Here is a 19510-nt window from a genome sequence, read left to right as displayed (position 1 = left end):
GAGTGTGTGTATGCATATATGTGTACCTACGTTTGCTTCGAAAGAATGCAAGCAAAGCCGCATATATGTACTATACATTTTCTAAGAGTTCAACTCCCGGCTGGGCAATGACACCTGAAGTGGTTGGCTCACGTGCAGCTTTTTTCAGAGCCAGAATGGCTGAAATCGAGGTAGAGGTTTGAGTTGGGTAAGCTTAGTGCTAAACAGCTGTGACAGCTTCGGAGGAAATGCCGCAGAAGCCCTGCTTTCCGTTCTTACATAACTCAAAACAAAAGTCTTTAGGTACTACATTCAGTCTTATTGGTTACGTACCACTATTAGGTTTAGATTGTTTCAAGTTTGTAGATATTAATATAGCTGGTAAATGACATGATTTACTGTGGAGTTTTACACATAGGTTAATATGGATACTTAGCATTTGTTCATTGTACTTCTCCTAATTTCCTATTTATTTATATTTCAGTAGAGCTTAAACAAACTAACAAAGTGAGCCAATCGTGGCAAGGGATTTCCCTTGCCTGGCATTTGGATTTTGTAAATTAAATTCCACTGGCTTTCAAGACTCTGAAAATCGAGCAGCAGGCTATTTTGCGTCACTTGTGGCAAGCTAGTGGCGGCTAGAGGAAAAGAAAGTCCGGGCTCAGAAGAGCACTCACCGCACAAAATGCGATTCCCAGTGGTGAGCTTCGATTCGGCATCAGCAAATTGGCTCAATTTTTGTGGCACGGCCTTTTGGTTTATTTTACTTCTTTTTTTTTTGGAGTTGGTGGCTGCTGATTTGCTTGTCGGAAAATATCAACGCATTGTCAGCGAGCCGCGCTTGACAACTGGCAACATGCAACGCTGCAACACTGCAACTTTGCAGCATTACAACTCTGCGGCAATGCGGCATTGCAACTGCAATTGTAACGCGATCAGCATGAGTAGCTGGCAGCCTGTGACAGCGGCTTAATTGCTGTCTGCAATTATGATTGCTGCCGGTGAAATGGTAGAAGTCTTTTGTCGCTTCACTTTCATTTCACAGTATCAGCTTCGCAGTTTTTCAGCTGAAGCTTCAGCTTCTCCCACAGTCTTTCTTCTGGTTTGTTTTTCTTTTTTTCCTAACTGATGATTTTCTGACTCCATTTGGCATCATCGGGGAGGCCTGTGGGATTGTCTTTGGTTTTGCCAGATCAACTCCCGGTTGACAAAAATAGTAACGTGCAGGCGCAGGCGCTGCCTTTTATTGCCATTTGTTTTGGCCCGTTCGCCAGTTCGCCCGTTTGACGTTGACAAAAAAACGTCATTTGCAAATTGGGCAAAGACAACTTTCTCTAGGCAGCTGCGCCGTCGCATTTGCAGTCGCAGTCGCAGTCGCGTCGCATTCGCATTTGCCAACTGACAGAGCCATTGCATAAAGCCATATAGATAAACCTAAGGCAAGTCGTCGCCCACATTCATTAACAGCATTCGCATAATTGGCTAAAGCAGATACTTTTCGTGGGTTCATCGAACCAGCCAGGCCTGGCCAAACCCAAACCCAAACCCAACTCCAAACAAAACTCGAAGAACTGAAAACTGAAAACTAAATCCAAAAAACAATCCCTGGGCGCAGCAGCAGCAGCAGCAGGCTTACGTCTTAATTTCCCATCGCCACTTTGTCAATATCTATAATTAAAATCATTCGAGAACACACGCAAACTGTGCGCCACATTTATCAGATTTTCGAATGGCAGAAAGGCAATATTTATACACGTTGTCATGCTGAAAGCTTGATTGATGCATTAAGCTTACTTAGCCGCATAGTCAGCTCGATGCTGACGAGCGCCAATTACTGGCTGCTTAAACGGGAAAACTCTGCCCCATCCAGTCAGTCAGTCAGTCGCTTTTCCATTCATCCATCCAGCCAGCTTGTCCATGTAAAATTATGGAAAATCTGCGCAAAAGCCAGTGCTAATTGATGCAGGAAGCGCGACGGAAAAAAACGAGTTGCCATCGCCTGTCATGGATTCGCTTCGTTTCGTTTCGGTGCGTCTTAAATGGGTCATTCGGTGATTACCGCCTCCACTAACGCATTTCATAAGTACACTTTGAAAATGGACTACAATCCAATAATAATAAAAATGGGTGGAGATATGCTTAGGAAGAAATTCCAAATTTAGATATTCAAATGGCAATGTTAGTTTCATAGAAGTGATAAAACATGTTAATTAAACATTTTGTTTCAACTTCTAACATCTCCTTTTGACGCAGTGTATTCAAATTAAGCCTAAGGCCACGCCAACAAGCGTCTTAGCCGACTTAGCGTGTAACGGCAATTTCCAGCCAAAACGTTGCACTATTTGTCATAATAAATGTGCACAAAGGAGACGTTGCCCCAAAGTCCCCCAAACCCCCCACCCACCATTGCTTGTGGCCCGAAAAGAAAGGTTTTGGCCTGCGTGGGCAGCGCTGTGACACATTTTGTCATCATTAGGCACAGTTGCCGGCTAATAATTTCAATTTAGCCAAAAAATTAGCCGTATTTGGAGGCGGAACAGGGGGAAAATGTGTAAAAAGGCGTTAATAACCGCAGTGTAAGGCCATAAGCCGACAGCCCACGCCAGGCCAAGAAAAACTAAGCCAAACTAGGTTTCGGCTTACTTCGTTTCGCCTGCTCCAGAGAAAGGGGCGCTGGGGGGCGTGGCCGGGCACTGGATGGGTGTTAAGGTGATGACACTGATTATAAAATGCAGCATATGGCATATGGCACATGGCGTGCAGCATTTACCGCCATAAAGCCATCCCGGTTGATCAGCGGCGATAAAAACGCCTTGCTCTGATTTGGCGCGGTAAAAAACGCAGTTAAATCGCCGGCGTTTGCTGCGCGATTTGTGGGTGCTCCATTCTGGCACAAATGGCGAAAAGGCACTTAAGTCGCGAAATTTATTTTATCTGGAGCTTAGCACAAGCGTTGGGGAAATTTTATTTCACATGCACTTATGGAGTAGTTATCTGGAGAAGTGTCATATAAACTATAGGAAAAGTGTTGTCCTCGATTTCGCACTACTAAAAACGCTATAAAACCAGGGCATCTGTTGATGAAGAAGTTAAGCCAATAAAAGAAAAGGATCTTAGGAGAGATATGTAAACGGCATTCTACTAAACCACTTTGTGGGAATTAGATAAAATGTGTTTCCTAGTATGTAATGCTTCAGAGTGCAATTCACAATCTAATCGATATAATCACATTCATAGTGCGACTTGCACACTCTGTTTCCCGACCACTGACCACAAGAACGAATCGTAAACGGAACGCTGGGGAAAACGCGCGTGCGTGCGTTTATGCTTCCGCCATGAGCGGCAAATAAACATAGTAATAACAACAAAATCTAGCGGCTATGAGGAAAATTCACGCGAAACAGTTATAAAAGACGGCAGAAGGCGAGGAAAAAATAAAATAAGAGAAAAAAAAAACGAAAAGAAAAGAAAACCAAAGCCCCGGCCGTTGACGTTGCCGTCATCGTTGATGTGTATGTGTAATATTGCGCTTTCCGGTACAGAAACATAAAATTTTATGTACACGACCGCTGACGACAAGCCGAACGACAGCCAAAGCGGCAGCGGAAAGTCGGGCGTGCAACACGGCGTATGCGTTACATATTACGGCTGTGTGTGAGATCGCCTTAACACATTTTTCTGTCACGCAAAATAATCATTTGCAAAATCACGCCGTGTTGACAGCCGGGACAGGGGCAGGGGCAGGGGAGGGGCGTTGAATGAAAGACTGGCACTAGGCTGGGTCTCAGGCAATTGTGTGATTACACAGGCAAAAATTGCCAAGGATACCAAAGAAATAATTAAAATATTTACATAATAAAAGAAAAATAGAAGAATATTAATGCTTAGGTAGTTCCCAATCACCCTGTCTCATATTTCAATAATATTCAATAATATTATTATTATCCCATATCTTAGCACATATTTTTCTCACTGCACTTAAGTGTGCGTTTGCTTGATGGGGACAGAAATGGTCGCTTATTATCATGTGAAAATGCCACAAATCGAACCACACCAAGCAGCAGACTGCGTCAAGTGGGGCAGTCCCCAAATAGTATCCCCCATTCGAGGGGAAAATTGCGCAACTTGGGAACGGAACAGCTCTGCATTTCCCAGACCCAAAAGAGCCAGCAACAAAACAATGAAGAGGCACTCACCTTGACACGCTCCAGATACTCCTGCAAAGCGCCGTACGGATCCTCGCCATCGACGTCCAATAAATCCAGGCTGTGAGCCAGGTCCAGATTGTCCAGTGCGGCCAATTCGGAGTCGGCCTTATCGGCAAATGGCAGCTTATGATGATGATGCCCCTGAACGGGCGCCGCCTGGCTTAAGAATTTCTTATCAGCTGTCATGGTGTGGCTGCCTGGCGATGTTGCTCCCGTGGCCGCTGTGGCCGATGTTGCCAATGTTGCCGATGTTGCTCCTGTTGCAAGTGCAGCGGCGACGTTGCTTCCGTATTGGCGAGTTCGCGGCATGGTTGCACAACCGGTGCTAAAAACGCTCGGAGCGGCAGTTGCCACAACAGATGTGGTGGCAGATGAAGTCGGCCGACCATCAACGTCTCCGTTGGCCGCCACATCACTTAATCCCGATTTGTAGCGCGTCGTGTCAGCGGCGATTGCTGACGTGCGGCCAGATGTTGCTGCCGCGGATGTTGCTGCTGCAACTCCTCCTGTTGCTGCTGTTGCTGTTGCTGCTGCTGTTGCTGCCGGCAAAGTCGCTGGCTGACCGTTGATAAGCGTTTGATGTTGCTGCTGCTGCTGTTCGTTGCTGCTGCTGCTGCTGCTGCTGCTGCTGCTGCTAATTGCACTTTTCACATCTTCTCCTGTCATGTTGTTTTGATTTGTATTGCTATTGCGCTGCATTTTCGTTAACTTCTTGACTTTGTCATGTTGCCGCGCTGCCTGCAGTTGCTGTTGCTGTTGCTGTTGCTCTGTAAGTGAAAAGTAAAGCACACACAAAAGATTATAAGCTTGGCTAATCGCGGCAATATATCTGCACATAAAGCTGTCATTGTATGCACGGCGCACCCCGAACAGACAGTTTCCCAACTGCAAAGGAAAATCGGCACTGAAAAACCAGCAATTCAAGCAATTCACATGCGGCTTAAGCCGAATTCGCGAAAATTTCTGCGCTAATCGCCGCGAATTGTCCACCAAATGTGTGCCATTTAAATTGTCATAAATTTTGCAACATGCCCCGCACATGTGTGGACTTAACTCTTAACTTTTTTATGTGGCATATGTGTTTGCGTTTGCCTGCGCGAATGTTTTAATTAATTTCGTACGGCGCGAAAAAATTGCCGGCAATTATTTACATGCACGAATTTATGGCTCACACCACACCAACCTCAGCCCGAATTTCCCGACTGTTTTTCCCTTATTTATCTTCGGTGGAGTTCTATTATGGAGCTGCGAGTCACGCCCAAGGAATAGGTGGCCTTTCAATTTATGTCGCTTGTGGAGCTGGAAAATGGGTCATCGCAATCAGCTTGATACTCGTACCTCAGCAGCATGACTAATTTCGATATGTTTATTAAATGCCAAAGTGGCTTTTGCTGATCATAAGGCAGCAGATGTCAAAGTAAGGCATCCGACTTTCTGTAGTAAACTCAGTATTTCAAGATCCCTTCCCTGAAGTAGAAAAGTCGCTACTACAATCAAAAGCACCACATCTTTCCAGAGTCGACCGCCCTCAGAAATGCTAATAAATTCGCAGCGAATCGAATCGAAATTCGCATAGGGGCCGAGGTTATTTGAACTTTTGTCAAACGGAAGAACCCCGCCAACCGGCCGGCATTTGTCTATATCTATTTATATATACGTTTATTCGATTTCTTTTTATTTTTTTCGGTTACTTTATTTTTTTCCTTTTCTGGTCGGGGGGGCAAGTGAAACGGTTAAAGAGCTCATGTGGTTGTTGCTGTGTTGATTTTATGGGTTTGATTTGATTTTTGTTTTTATTGCGCATGCGTGCGTTCGATTGAGTTTTTTGATTAAAATGTCGCCGCCACCGTCGCGACTTGCGACTTGCGACTTGGCGACAGTCGTACAGCCATTCCTACTATAAAAGCCAACAGCAACAGGGGTCTTTTGGGCCGAGTGTGCGACTGACTCCGACTCTGACTCTGAGTCTGACTCTGAGTCCACTTCTGCTGGTCGAAAGGAGCTTGGCATTTAAGAATTCTGAATCGCATGCGTTACACAACGGCCCGTGGCGAGCTCGTAAATCAGCGGCTGCAAACGAGAGTCAGTCAGCGGACGACAGGGACAGTTGGCAACATTCAACATTCAACATTTTATGGGGGTCTCTCTGCCAATTGATCGTTTTGGGCCGATTGGCAGGCCGCCAGTTCTGCTCAGCTCAGCTCAGCCAAAGCCAGGCCCACACTCGGCTGCACTTTTCTTCTTCTGCATTTTTTTTGTTGTATTTTATTTCTGCATTTCAATTGTGCAACGCTAACGGTACTCCCGGCCCATAAGGACGCCTCTTTGCCGCCGTGTGGGTGACGCGTCGCGAGTTCGTGGGAGGTCTTCCCCCAATTTCGACTGCACTTCGCACTCTCTTTGCTTTTCTTCGGGCGACACATGAGGGTACATACTAACATAATAAGGTATACAACGATTTTATGATGTATTTTCATCCATTAATGATTTTACTTCCATTTAAATAGGATTATATTATATTTTATACAGCTCAATCAGAAGAACCAACGAGTTAAGTAAAACCCTATTCAAGTCTTGTGATATTTACCTGTGGATATTTTTAATTTTAGCTATAATTTGGTTGGCTTTCTAATTAGCAGTTTAAAAAGCGGATATGTACACACACGCCGGACAGAAATAAAATTCGCAAGCATTGTTCTATTTGATGACTGCCCACAAGTTCTATTCTTACTCTTTTGGGGAAACTGGAATCTGCGGTACCTGTGCACTCGTTCGCGTTCGCATTTTGTGGCTCTGCAAACGCCAACAAAGAGCTCGAAAACAAAACATTTGTACGCATTTAGCTTATTTGCTTATTTACTTGAAATAAAATTGTTTGCCGGGTGTGTCCGCTAAATGGCCACCGTCCAGTCAGTCCATTCACTACTCACTGATCACTGATGGGCGTGTGTTGTGTGTTGGTTTTTATTTTATTTTTCATTTTGCGGCTGCTGATTGATTCGCTGTCTGAGGTCACTTCAACGTGATTAATTGTCGATTGGAAAAAAATGCTTGCAGGGGGTGGAGTGGGTGGAGAGGTGTCACTGTGTGTGCCTAATTGAAAACAATGCAAAAGTACAAGCCATTTTGCCTGTGAAGCGCACACTCATAGAAAGTCCGCGTACGGTCAATATTTGCCAGCAGCTTGTGCACTTTATGCAGTTGTTATACATCTATGTATGTACGAGTATTGCACCCAGCGGAGGGACCTACCTCAATGCATTTCATCTGGACTGGCCGTGTGGCGCAGAATGACTAAGAGCGAGTAAATAAGTAAAATGCAATGAAATGAGCTCAGCAGAAGCTGTCAGCCCGGCAAAAATGCACCAGCGAGCACTCGGACACTTGGACACGCGATTAGCGGGCGATGAGCAAGAAGCCAGTCCACCATCCACTGCCCAGCATCCAGAATGCCCAGTTCAGCACCCAGAGTCCCCAGTCCAGCAGCCAGAATCCCCAGATTCCCCAGTCCAGCATCCAGCATCCAGATGTGAAAAACTCCGAACTGACGTGTGTCGGGTTGGGACAACGTCTTCGTCATGCCGATCAGCGCAGATCAGAGGCGCCCTAAGACGCCGCCCGAGTGCGGATAATTCTCTGGGCTCAGCTCGATACCCTACCGTTTTCAGGGAGTTTTCCCCTCTAATAGAATCGAAGTTACACTATATTTTCAGAGGAAAATGCTGTATTTTCTACATACATTTCAATACCATATTAGCGCGTTCTTTCTGCCAAAACCATGTGAAACTATTCCACATTTCTTCGTTCAGTATAGTGTAGTATTGCTTACTTCCGGAACTTCTAAGCACCAGCCAAGGGTATTTAAATATTCGATATCCCACATCCCAGGCAAACTAAGGGCAGGGCTCGTGGAGCTGAGAGCTGGGAGCTGGGAGCCTTGGAGCCTGGGGGCTTGGGTCTTTGGAACGACGGGCTCTGGCGGCTTTCAAGCCTCATTTGCCTATCAAAATGATATAATACGCACTCATGACGTCGATTGCCGTGTGTACGTGTTTCCTGTTGCGCCTTTTGTCGCTGCCATGCAGTTTTCTTTTTTATTTCTCCTTTTTTCAAGTTTTTACTGTGTGTTTTTGATTTTTGTGTGTGCAAAACTGCAGTTTATGGGGCGTGGCTGGAATCAAATGGAGTGCACTTTACGGCTGGTGACAATGCTGACCGGGGAGTGTTTTTCTTTCAGCGTTTTCTGGGTTTTTTTTTTCGTTTTTTTGGGCCGCCTGCAAGTGCGTTTTCGAGCTGCACCCAAACGGCAATCGTTCGACTTTTACGACTTTCCCAGTCGATTGCCAGAGCTATGCAGACGCATTTATAATAAATATTTTTCACATTATTAATGCCCACAATGGGCGGCAGACAGTTTGCGGGGAAGTTTTTAATGCCGCCTTAAGTGGCTTTTTATTAAGCATTGCGGCATTTAATTGATTTGTAATAGATTCGACTCTTTATAGTAAATGCCAAAGGTGTGTGCCATGTTAACGAAAACCCAAAGGCTCCACGTCATGCATAATTCATGCACTTTTTTCGAAGTCGGAACAACATAAAGAAAAGTAACAACAAGTAATAACGAAAAAGTTATGCACACGCCCAAAGTTTCTATAAGTTTCCCCTACGTGTCAGTACTCGTACTTCATTTATTTCCAAGTATGTTAGTACCGCATTTAATTGCTTTCAATTGATTTCACTGAATTCGCAAGTAATTGGCCGTGCAAAAGTGATTCAGATGCTTGAGATTCATTATCTGAGATGTAATTCACTTTTCTGGCATTTATGTGCATATTATCTCTGGATCGGCAAACACGTATGTATATCTCGTGAGCACTTCAAAACAGGAAATGACGAGGATCTGAGCTGGCTTTCGGTTCTGATGACCTTCAGTGACTTGGCTGCCCTAAGGGGATGATTGAAGCACTTACGATACTGAAAAGAATCACGTTTAGGGAATGAGTCCCCTTAACATTTTCATGCAAAAAGTAGTTCTGATACGGAAGTAGAATATCAACACTGGATTACAAGTTTAGTACCCAAGCGCTTCCCTTATTGTTCTTATATAAGTGCTATCTTTATACTCATAACTTAAAGTGCTCCATATATTTTATGGACTTCTTTAAATACTTTTCATGATCCCACAGTTGGGCACTCTCTCTGGCCAGCTAGAACGCAGGCTTTTATCAATTAGTAACAATAAAAAGGCGGCTATTAACTAGCCTAATGAGTGTGAGCCTAGCCCAGGCCGATATTTCCCACAGTGTGCACACTGTATGTGCAACATTTCCGCCCCGCCGACAATGCGACTTAGTTGCCAAAGCTGATTAAGCGGGCGAACTGCACAAACTTACCATTTCCTGCCGCAAAGGCGGCGATGCGCTCCCTAACCGAACGTCTGGGCTCGTCATGGGCACCGATGTTGCTGCTGCTGCTGTTGCTGTTGCTGCTGCAGCTGTGTGGCAGCAACACATGTGCTGCTGTTGCCGTTGCCGTTGAGTCATGGCTAGGACTTCGCTTCACCATTGTCGTTTTGATCACAGTCTTAAGGCGGCAGGGCGTGGTCGGACGCGCCGCAATGCGGGGCTTAGGTGTTGCAGCAGTTGTTGCTGGTGTTGCTGGTGTTGCCGCTGTCAATGTTGCTTTATCGCTGCACAGCACTTCTGTGGCAGCACCCACAAACTCTTCGGATGTTGCTGCTGCGACTGTTGTTGCTGCTGGCAGCCCACACTCGCCAGTTGTAGTTGCTGTTTCAGTTTCTGTTTCTGTGTCCGTCGCTGTCGTAATTGTCATTTTATTCTGCGACGACTTCGGTGAATCAATTTTCGAGTTGCTATTGCTATTGCTATTCGTTTGGGGATCGGCGGTGTCGGGTAATTTACAATAATTACAGTGCGGCTTGTTGTTGTTGTCGTAGCTTAGTGTATTTTCCTTATTGCTATGTTGCTGTTGCTGTTGCTGTTGCAAGTGTTGCTGCTGCTCTTGCAAGCTATTGCTTAGTCTTTGGGTTGGTTGTCGCTGCTGCTGCTGCTGTTGCTGTTGCTGCTGCTGGTGTTGCTCTTGCTCATTGCCACTTTGCGGGCTCTTTGTGACAGCGCAAGTTTTAGTTGCTGCTTTGTTGCTGTTGCTGCTGCTGCTGCTGTTGCCTTTGTTGTTCTGCCGCCATTGTTCGGAAAGATTTCGTTGATTCATTAATATCAGCGCCACATTTCCGTCGTCTCTTGAAGCAGCAGCGACATCATTGGCCTCCTCATCTGCTTTATCGCCGCCACAGTCGTAGTCGTAGTCGTAGTTGCAATCGTCGTAATCGCTGTGGCAATCTTGGCGTCGCCGCGGCACATCATCAATATAGCTGAAATCGCTATCGACGAATATATTTCTGGCATGCAGCGTGTTCACATTCGACTTGTCGCTGCCCCCGTGGCTCTTGGCCTGCTTCAGATTGTAGCGCCTCCGCTGCGGACAGCAGCAGAACTTCACGATGGATCGATGGAGTGCTGGCGGCGATGTTGGCGATAGTGTTGGCCGATTCGGCGTCGCCGGCGTTGCAATGTCAGCCCATTTCTCGATCAATGCCAGCTCGCGAGCATTGGACATTGTCGTATAGCCATGCAGGGTGATTCTGCAAGATAGGAAGGGGAAGCAGCCCTTTGATTAGTAAAGTAAAGTGGCAAAGTTGCAAGGTAACAGGAAGAAGGATCATAGGAATCATACAGCCTTCTAAATATTTCTGTTAATATTCAATTTACACAACTGTAACGCCATGACACACCTGTTTGGCATATAAACAATAAACTCGACGATTCTCCAAGTGAATCGCAAAGGAAACCATAAATTAATTACACACAAAAACAAAAATCAATTAACCACATTTCTCAACGCGTCTCGGCTTTTCACCAAAACGTTTCCTCATTCCTGCCGCGGAATGGAGTGGATTGTGGATTGGAGCTCCGTTGAAAGCCGATTCGCTGCGCACATCACGGTGTGGACTCTTGGCCAGCATCGCCATCTGTGCGTCATGGCAGCAGGAGCCACATCCACATCCATATTCGCATCCACATCCACATCCACATCCACATCGCCAGCGCAGAGCAGAGGCAAAGCCACAACGTGTTTTAATTGCCAGCCGCTTTTTGCGCAACACTTTCCACGGGCACCACTTCTAAGTGACCGCCAAAATGTTGAGCTGCTGTTTTGCCGGCAGAAAGCCGGCTGTCGATGCATGATTAACTGCCCGTGCAGACCAGCCAACTGCAAACTGCATACTGCAAACTGAAAACTGAAAACAGAAGAGTGCAACCTGCAACCTGCACCCTGCAAGCCGCAAACTGCATTTAATTGCATTCGCTGCATTCGCGATTTTTGGCCGCAGGGCAGCTCAACAGCAGGTAGCCGAAATCTTGCTGATCTCACAAGATCCCAGAGTTCCCCAGTTGCCGTTTGCCGCCCACCGAAGTGCACCCAGCCACTCAGCCACTCGCTGATTAATTTGTTGTGGCAGAAGCACACCGAGAAAAATAAGCACTAAGTGTGCTGCAAGTGTGATTTAGATCAGATTTCAAAGGGATGGCAGAGAGTCATTGCTAAGCGATTTCATGTCTTCATAAACTAATGGGAGCTGACCAATTTTGTATAGATTTTTAGTAGCCTAAAGATGTTATTAGTTAGTCATCATATCTTGTATCTATACCCAATCATTGTATTTCATTGAATGGTTCGAAATATTCACTTCTACGTTGTTCCTAGAACATTTTCTTTCGCTGAGTGATTTGGCATTTGCATTTGGCCCGGTTGCGAACTCGACTAACTGCTACCTTATTGGCCAGCGGGCTTGACCTTCAGCGCTGGCCCCGGCTAAAAGCTTTTCGCCGTGAAAGTTCGCCTCGGAAATTCCATTCCTTTCACCACATTGCCGCGCCGCAAAAGCGTCGCCTCTTTGATGGAAGGGGGCGTGGTCGCGGCTGTCAAACGCTTGACAAATTAATTTCAATTGTTCAATGCACACACATGCCGCTTATCTTTCACTTTATCTATTGTTGCGGCAGAGTGAAAATAAATTAACAATAAATAATTTTAATTATTTCATGAAGATGTCAAATTACACACGCCCTCGCCAAAAAGCCAGGCTCTTTGCTAAGTTTTTTTCAGCTTCATATATATGTATATACTTTTTTTTTTATTTTAGCCTGGGACCGCGCGAGTCGGCTTGATCTTTGCCACTTACGGACGGCTTTTGTGGCGGCTTGTGGCACAGCTGCGCGCTCTTTGTATTTATGATTATTTTCCATTTTATTTTATTTATTAAATTTGTGTGTGTTTGCCAAAGCCCCGGGCAGCGGCTGCGGCCACTTTTCGGGCAGCTCTAATAGGATTTGTTGCAAATCGTAGGAGCTGTCCGCGTTGCTGACGGCCAACGCCGTACAATTAAGCCCCCAAACGGGTCAAGCTCCTAGTTGAGTTACTCTCCCCGATCCAGCCCAGTTTTTTTGCTGCTTCTCCTTACGAAGAGATACCTTTTGAAAACCCAATCCAATACAATAAATTATCAAGATATGATAGAAAGAAAACAACGGATTATGGGGGACTGACTGAGGAAACTTCATCAATTTAATGCAACTTACAAGCGAAGCTGCCATCAGCTGGGCTACCAACTATTTGTCAAATATGTTAGGGCCATAAAGTCAGTGGGTTGTGCCGCGCAGTTAATCATAGGGCCTGAAGATCAGGTGCAGCTTGGCCAGGAAATACTCTTTATCTGGAGAAAGAGATAGCCAAACTTTCGTTGATTTCGCTGTGACACTTGGATTAGATCCCCATTTCTGGGCGCTCCCTTAGCTGCCAGCTAATATAGCCCTGCTGCAGTAATCCGGGGCATATATACGAGTGTATATAAAAAACGATCGTAAAGCGAGGAACGACATCGGAAACATAAATTAAAATATGCCACAGCGATGACTTTGGCTGCTGCCCCCTTTTTTTCCCATCTGCGTAATAAATCCGAATGCGGCATGGATATAAACCATGCTTTATTTGTGTGTTATTGTGATTTATGGGCCTGCACATGCCGTGCTCTTTTGGAGTATGAAATTAATATTGAAAAGCTACTAAGTCCACACTTACGCATAAATTAAAAGTTAAGTAGGTAGGTAGGCAGGCTGTCGTGCCTCCAAGTCGCCCTACTAAGTATTTTTGTAATCCACAACAAAGACTGAGAAACCAAAACTGAAACCCAAACAAAACAAGCAACATATCTCGGCTTCTGGGGCGATTTTCTCGCATGTTTAAGTCGTGATTTATGGGCTTCAACGCCGGCGAATAAACACAACATTTTTGCACATTTGCATTGCAATTTCAATGCATTTGACATCGTAAATATTTGCGAATGCATTAACTCGCCCCTCACCAATATACGAGTGTAGTATGTATAAAAGTATAAATAAATCGATATGCGCATGCGTGGCACGTAGTTGGTTCGATTGGCGTTTTATTTATGAAGTCTAGACTCTCGATTTGGCGTACTTATAATTAGCATTCGGCCAAATCGAGCTATATATAGGTAGTGCCGCATAACGGTAGCCCGAGTTCTATGAACCGGCGACTTTATATACTCGTACATATATGTATGTGCAACTATATAGTATAGAAATGTGGTACTGCCCGCTGGCGACTGTCAGCTTGGCTAATTGAGGTCTGGTCGAGGATTAGTGTCAGCCAGTTCGTCACTTTAGCGATCTGTCCATCTGGCTGGCAATCGAGCAATCGATCAATCGATCAATCAGCCAATCAATAAGTCAATCATATGCACGGCCAGTCGGCAGAGTGCATACAAATTGCCGCAATTGTCCATGCCTGGCTTCTCATAAGTGCATTACTCGCCGGAGTCCGTGGAGTGGGAAAGTTTCGCTTTTCGTCGCCGATTGCTGTGAAATAACATATTCGATGGATTTAAATACGCATTCGTTTTGATGCCCCCAGATCGGAGGAAAGTTTTCCAGCCCAGGGCCGGGCAATCAAGGCGACATTAGCGTTTGATGCTGATGGCTTTTCCAACCGCAGATAGCAATGCACTGCAGGAAAATGTGAGATCGTTTCTTATGCATTTCAGTTATCCTTGATTTAAGTTTATTACCTATAGGAACTAAGAAACACATAAAGAAAAGTTGCGAAAAGATCCTTAGAGCTGAAGTATGTACTTTAATTATAAGCATTTTTTAATCAATGCACAGAGAGGTTTTTCTTTGTGCACTTCTGCTGAAGCTGAAGTTGAAGCATAAGCTATGGGTATTGCTATTGCCAAGCGGCCAGCCCGATTGCCTCGTACGATGTCTATTAATGCTGCCCATTAACCTTTTGACCCCCGATTGCCAGGCTGCAGACTGCAGGCTGCAGTTGCAGTTGCAGTGCGTGGTAATGACTCTCTTTCTCCGCTTTTTCTCTTTGGAATGGCTGCTCTCTTCACGCAAAAATGCGCAGGAGCTAAACGCTTTGTTTTTTGGCTACTACTACGTACTACGATTTTTTCCTTTTCTTGGCTTACGAATTGGCCATTTATTATTGGCTAGTGCGCAGCTAGTGCGCACTGCTTCCAGGCGAATTTGTTGCCAATTTGTTGCGCCACGAAGTTTGTCGTTTGTTCGGTTCGCCCAATTAATTTCCGCATTTCCCAGGCCAGACAAACTTGGCAATTAATTTCTGCAGTTTGCATTTCTTCAACCTTGTTGGCCTGACCTTTTGGCTCAAGTGATTCACGCCAACGCCACACGTCAGCTTTTGGCTCGCTGCATTTGGCATCGGTTTCAGTTTTAGGTTTTCAGTTTTCCGTTTTCAGTTTTCTGTTTTCCGTTTCGGCTTGACGGTCTGCGCCTAACGAGAATGGCCTGACATCCTTTTTTCCTCGTGTTTCCTCCTTTGATTCGCTCTAAGTCGGCAATTAATCAAAGCGCCTTGGGCCACGACGGACAATCGGACAAACGGACAAATCCTTTTGTATGTGGCGCATATGGCGTATATGGCTAACGACTGACAACGCAAATGGCTAAAATGACAGCGGGACGTGGTCGCGTCATGAGTCAGCCGATGGGCAACGGTAACGTGGCCGATGCGTTTGCATCTTGCCTCTTTTTGGGCGGCTTCTCCCACTCCCACTCCAAATCCCACTCCCTCCCCCCGAGTTGCATTTCTGCTCCCTCCCACCACCCCACTCACTAACTTGGCTGACTGACAGACTCTGCTGACAGGCGATGCCAAAGGCCGCAAACGCAGAGCGGATTGAAGTGAAGGCTTTTTATTGAAATTAACTTGCTTGCCCATTTGTATATCCCGCTGAGTGCATAATAAGTTTGTCAAAAAATTAAGCAAACAAGATGGGAAACAGCTGGACAAGAAAAGTGGGTTCTCCTATAGAGTAAAAGGATATCCCAGGTTCCTTGAAAAGTTCATTCAAAGTACTATTAAATCCACAAGCTTTCATAACTCATGATATAAAAATTACAATCGAACTATGGTTGTTAATTACTCTCTTTCATGATATAAAAATTACAAGCGAACTATGGTTGTAAATTAGTCTCATCCACTTTTGCAGTGGAAAAATCTAATTCAGTCTGTGCTTGTTCGGTTTTATTCAATTTTAAATCCCAAATTGCGCCCGCAAGCGTTTTGATTACTCGAGTTGCGCTCGAGTTGCAGAGTTTCAGGGCCAAGGACAAGGACGCCTTGTGCAAATACTCGACTTGGCCAAATGTTTGCCCCCCAATAATTGGCGGCATTATTGACGCTTTCCGATGGCCACTCAGTGCGATTAGTTGTGCCGGCGAGTGTGTGAGTGTGTGTGTGTGCCCCACCTGCAGCCGTGCGATTGTGCGATTGAACTTCAAATCGAGAAATTCAATTGTTGGCCATGCGTGGTCGTGGTCGGGGTCTCTTTGGCAAAGGCCGAGCTAATGAAAATATCATTACGATTTGGCCCAGAGCGTAACAATGAGCGGCCAGTAAAAAACGGGGCTTGGCTGCTTTATTGGCACATGAAATATGATCGCTTCTCGTTATAGCGAGGTGTGTGTGTGCTGTGGCACTTTGGTTTCCTTTTGCTCTTTTTTCAGAGACATATGCTTTATTTCTGCTTATTTTTCTGAGGTGCGTGCCAAGCGGGCATTATTCAGGCAGCGCTCAGCGAGTCAGAAAGCTCTGCGCGTGCGCGTCAAAAACGTCCAACTTCCCTGCCCTCCTTTCCTTCTCCTCACCTCAGAGTCTTGGCCAAGATTAAGCGAAAAAGTGCGCAATCTGTGAGCGCAACTCTGAGCGGCAAACTGCTGTCAATTTGACAAATGCGCCGGCCTCAGCGATGGTGACAGTTTTAGCGGGCCCGTAATTAAGCATGCGCGCACATGCATAAATAGCATAAATATTAAGCAAAAACAAAGCAAATTCAGTCACCCAAATGTCCAAATACCCAAATGCCCAAGTGCACTCCTCTCGGCAGCCAAACAGGATGACAAATTGCCCGAGTGCTGTGGCGTTGGAATGCGCTTATCGCGTTTCGCATTTGGTAATTAAAATAATGCACAGAAAGGTGTCAAGGACTCTCGACGCCGGCTGAATTTTAAAGAGTGGCCTTTTGGCAACGCCGAGCAGCAGGTGGTGGCACGTTCGAGTTGAGTGTGCGGGCTGCCACAGTGCGTATGCGCAATGTTGCGTGTAAAGAGGGTGATTTAGACGCTTTGAAAAGATGGAAACTCCAGATAAAACAAGTGCGTCGTTAATATATAATATTTAACATTATAAATGAACAATATTTATTCACACTCTGAAAGCCAAGCTCCAAATCCAAACCTATTTAAGCAAAAGTATTACAAAGTATTTACAAGCTGGCAATGCGAGCAGCCTTGAGTTTATCTGTTCTCTCATTAAGCGAATTCGTAATTTTCGCTAACCCACAATTAAGCAGCCGACAATTATTTTTCAAGCCTCGTCGCCGCACTGATCTCGTTAGTCTAACAGTAATGAAACGGGCAACGGAGCCCAACCCCGTTTGAGTGGCTCACTCACAATAAATGTCAACATTTTGGCACGTTCAGCTGGATGGCTATAGGACTACTATATGTATTCATACTCACACCAGCGGGCACGTATCTAAGCACGCGATCTGCACCGCAAAAGGCAAAACGGTTCAGCATATTTGCATAATTTACATTTACCTGCAAAGAAACAAGAGACACATAAATTAAATATATTTTTTCGCTGGCAAAACGTAGGGGTTTTTCAAAAACAAATCGTATGGAAATAATATTTAAAGTCCAGGCCACACCTCTTGCAATAAATTGTGTACATATTGCTGTCGCACACATATTAATTAAATGCACTAAAAAATGAATTAAGCACGCTGCACCGACGAACTGCCACGAGATGCGGAATCGAAAACGAAATCGAAATCGAAAGACGTCTGCACTGCCGGCAACTTCATTGATAAATAAACGGGAAAAGTGCTGTGCTTTTTCCCCAAATAAAAAATCAGGAAAAAAATCCGAACAAAAACCCCACCCGAAAAAACTGAAAAATATGTACGCCCTATGGCGGAGCAGCTTGTTGCACGATGCTTCCTGCACAATATGCAACAATTTGTTGCACGTCCGGATGTTTACCACAAAATAAACATAACATATCGCGCGCGCATTCAATTCCCATCAATATCAAAATCAGATTCGAATTTGAATTTGAATTCGCATTTGACTTGCGTGCATAACTCGTTACAGTTTTGTTTACTCGGGGGATCAAAGTCGCCAGTGGATTTAATACACGTACGAGTATGCATGTATGTACATACATACATATAACAGACCCCACCATAATTGGGCCCAATCAATCAGACGGCCGGTGATTGCTGATCGGTGATCCGATCGATTGAACCCGATGAGCCGCTAATCTGCCAGTTGACCCACATCCCGAGTACCTCGGCTGCATCGCGGATGCATCTCGGAATATCGAGTACTCGCCACCCATTCGAAGTGCAGGAGTGCGCAGGTGAATGCACCCGACTTATTTTGTTTACTAATGATCGCCACAATGCAGTACCGCTAGCTGCATTTTCCCAAGTGCCTCGATCCGTTTGAAGAGTCGTAATTGTTCTCTAAATTATTGGGCGAATGGTCCGAGGGCTTGTCGCCACCGATATCTGTCTGTCTGTCTGACTGTCTGTTTGTGGCTTTTTGTGGCCCTTTGTACATTTCGATGTCTGTCTGCGGCTTTTGGGTCGTCATAATGAGGTGTTAAACGTAAATATGAACAAGGGATTTTTCCACATGCCCGACACATTTTCGTGCTCCCCCTTTTGACAGCGACAAATGCTGGGTTCTTTAATGAGATTTCGGAAATCTCAATCTCCCAAGGTGTTCGATGCACTCGACAAAATCCCATACTCGTATGAGCATTTTTAAGAACCCAGCATTGAAAGTATAGTACAATTCGTTATATTTATTTTTGGAGTCTTTACTCCAATACTTATTATCAAAGACAACTTTAGAAAATGTGTGAGGTAGATAAAGTCTCAAGTAGGAGAAACTTGTGGTAAGGTATAGGATGTTCTATACTACAAAAGTAATAGTAATAGTAAAAATAATATCATTACAGTTCTGCTTTCTTCAGGTGTGGTAAGTGTATATTTTCAATGTTAATTCGTTACCATGTAAACCCTTTTGTGTCCCTAATGAGCCGCCAATGTGGTTAGCCATCTGAGGTCGTAACTCATTCTCGGCTCTATTGCTTGGGGTAAGAAGAAAAAAACAAACACAGCTGCTGGCTCCATTGAAGCTCACAATTGTTTGGACACAGTTGCCCCAAAAATGAAATAAAACAAAAAAAAAAAAGAAAAAATGGAAAACTGAAACAATTTACAATAAATATGGGATGGGAAAAACATTTGGCATGACTGAAAATTGGGGACGCCTTAGTGCTCCCAATAGACAATTTGTTTATTCCATTTGATCGAAATTTGTTGTTTTTTTTGGGCAAAACGCAGTGCGCTGATAGAATTGTAACAACTGTCGCGGCATAAATAAAGCCATTATGATTTATGCCGACCAGACGATTACGAAACTCGTTAGAATGCCGCAGCCACGGGCCAATGGATCGAATGCACCGAATGGATCGCAGACTGAGGACCGTCGATTATTTGCATGTCTAGCGCCAATAATTCTAAGGCGTGCACTCTGATGATATTCCAAGTGGATGGCGGCGGCACCACCACCATCCTGCCCCACTCTGCACCACTCTGCAACACTCTGCACCACTCT

At 45.0% G+C, this 19510-nt stretch overlaps 1 protein-coding gene across 1 annotated transcript in view; it reads right to left on the bottom strand.

The window, feature by feature from the left end:
• LOC122619267 overlaps positions 1-19510 on the bottom strand; it is a 92963-nt gene that overhangs the window by 31537 nt on the left and 41916 nt on the right. The window contains exons 4-5 of the mRNA XM_043796085.1: positions 9581-10848; positions 4176-4954 (exon numbers count right to left, since the gene is read on the bottom strand). Of these exons, the coding sequence (XP_043652020.1) occupies positions 4176-4954; positions 9581-10823 (2022 nt within the window). The 5' untranslated portion in view covers positions 10824-10848. The remainder of the gene's footprint in view (positions 1-4175; positions 4955-9580; positions 10849-19510) is intronic.

The sequence above is a fragment of the Drosophila teissieri genome, chromosome 3R (assembly GCF_016746235.2).
Source record: "Drosophila teissieri strain GT53w chromosome 3R, Prin_Dtei_1.1, whole genome shotgun sequence".
In the NCBI taxonomy this organism is placed as follows: Eukaryota; Metazoa; Arthropoda; class Insecta; order Diptera; family Drosophilidae; genus Drosophila; species Drosophila teissieri.
Note: the sequence above shows the minus strand (reverse complement) of the source record. Positions and strands in the feature narration are given on the sequence as shown.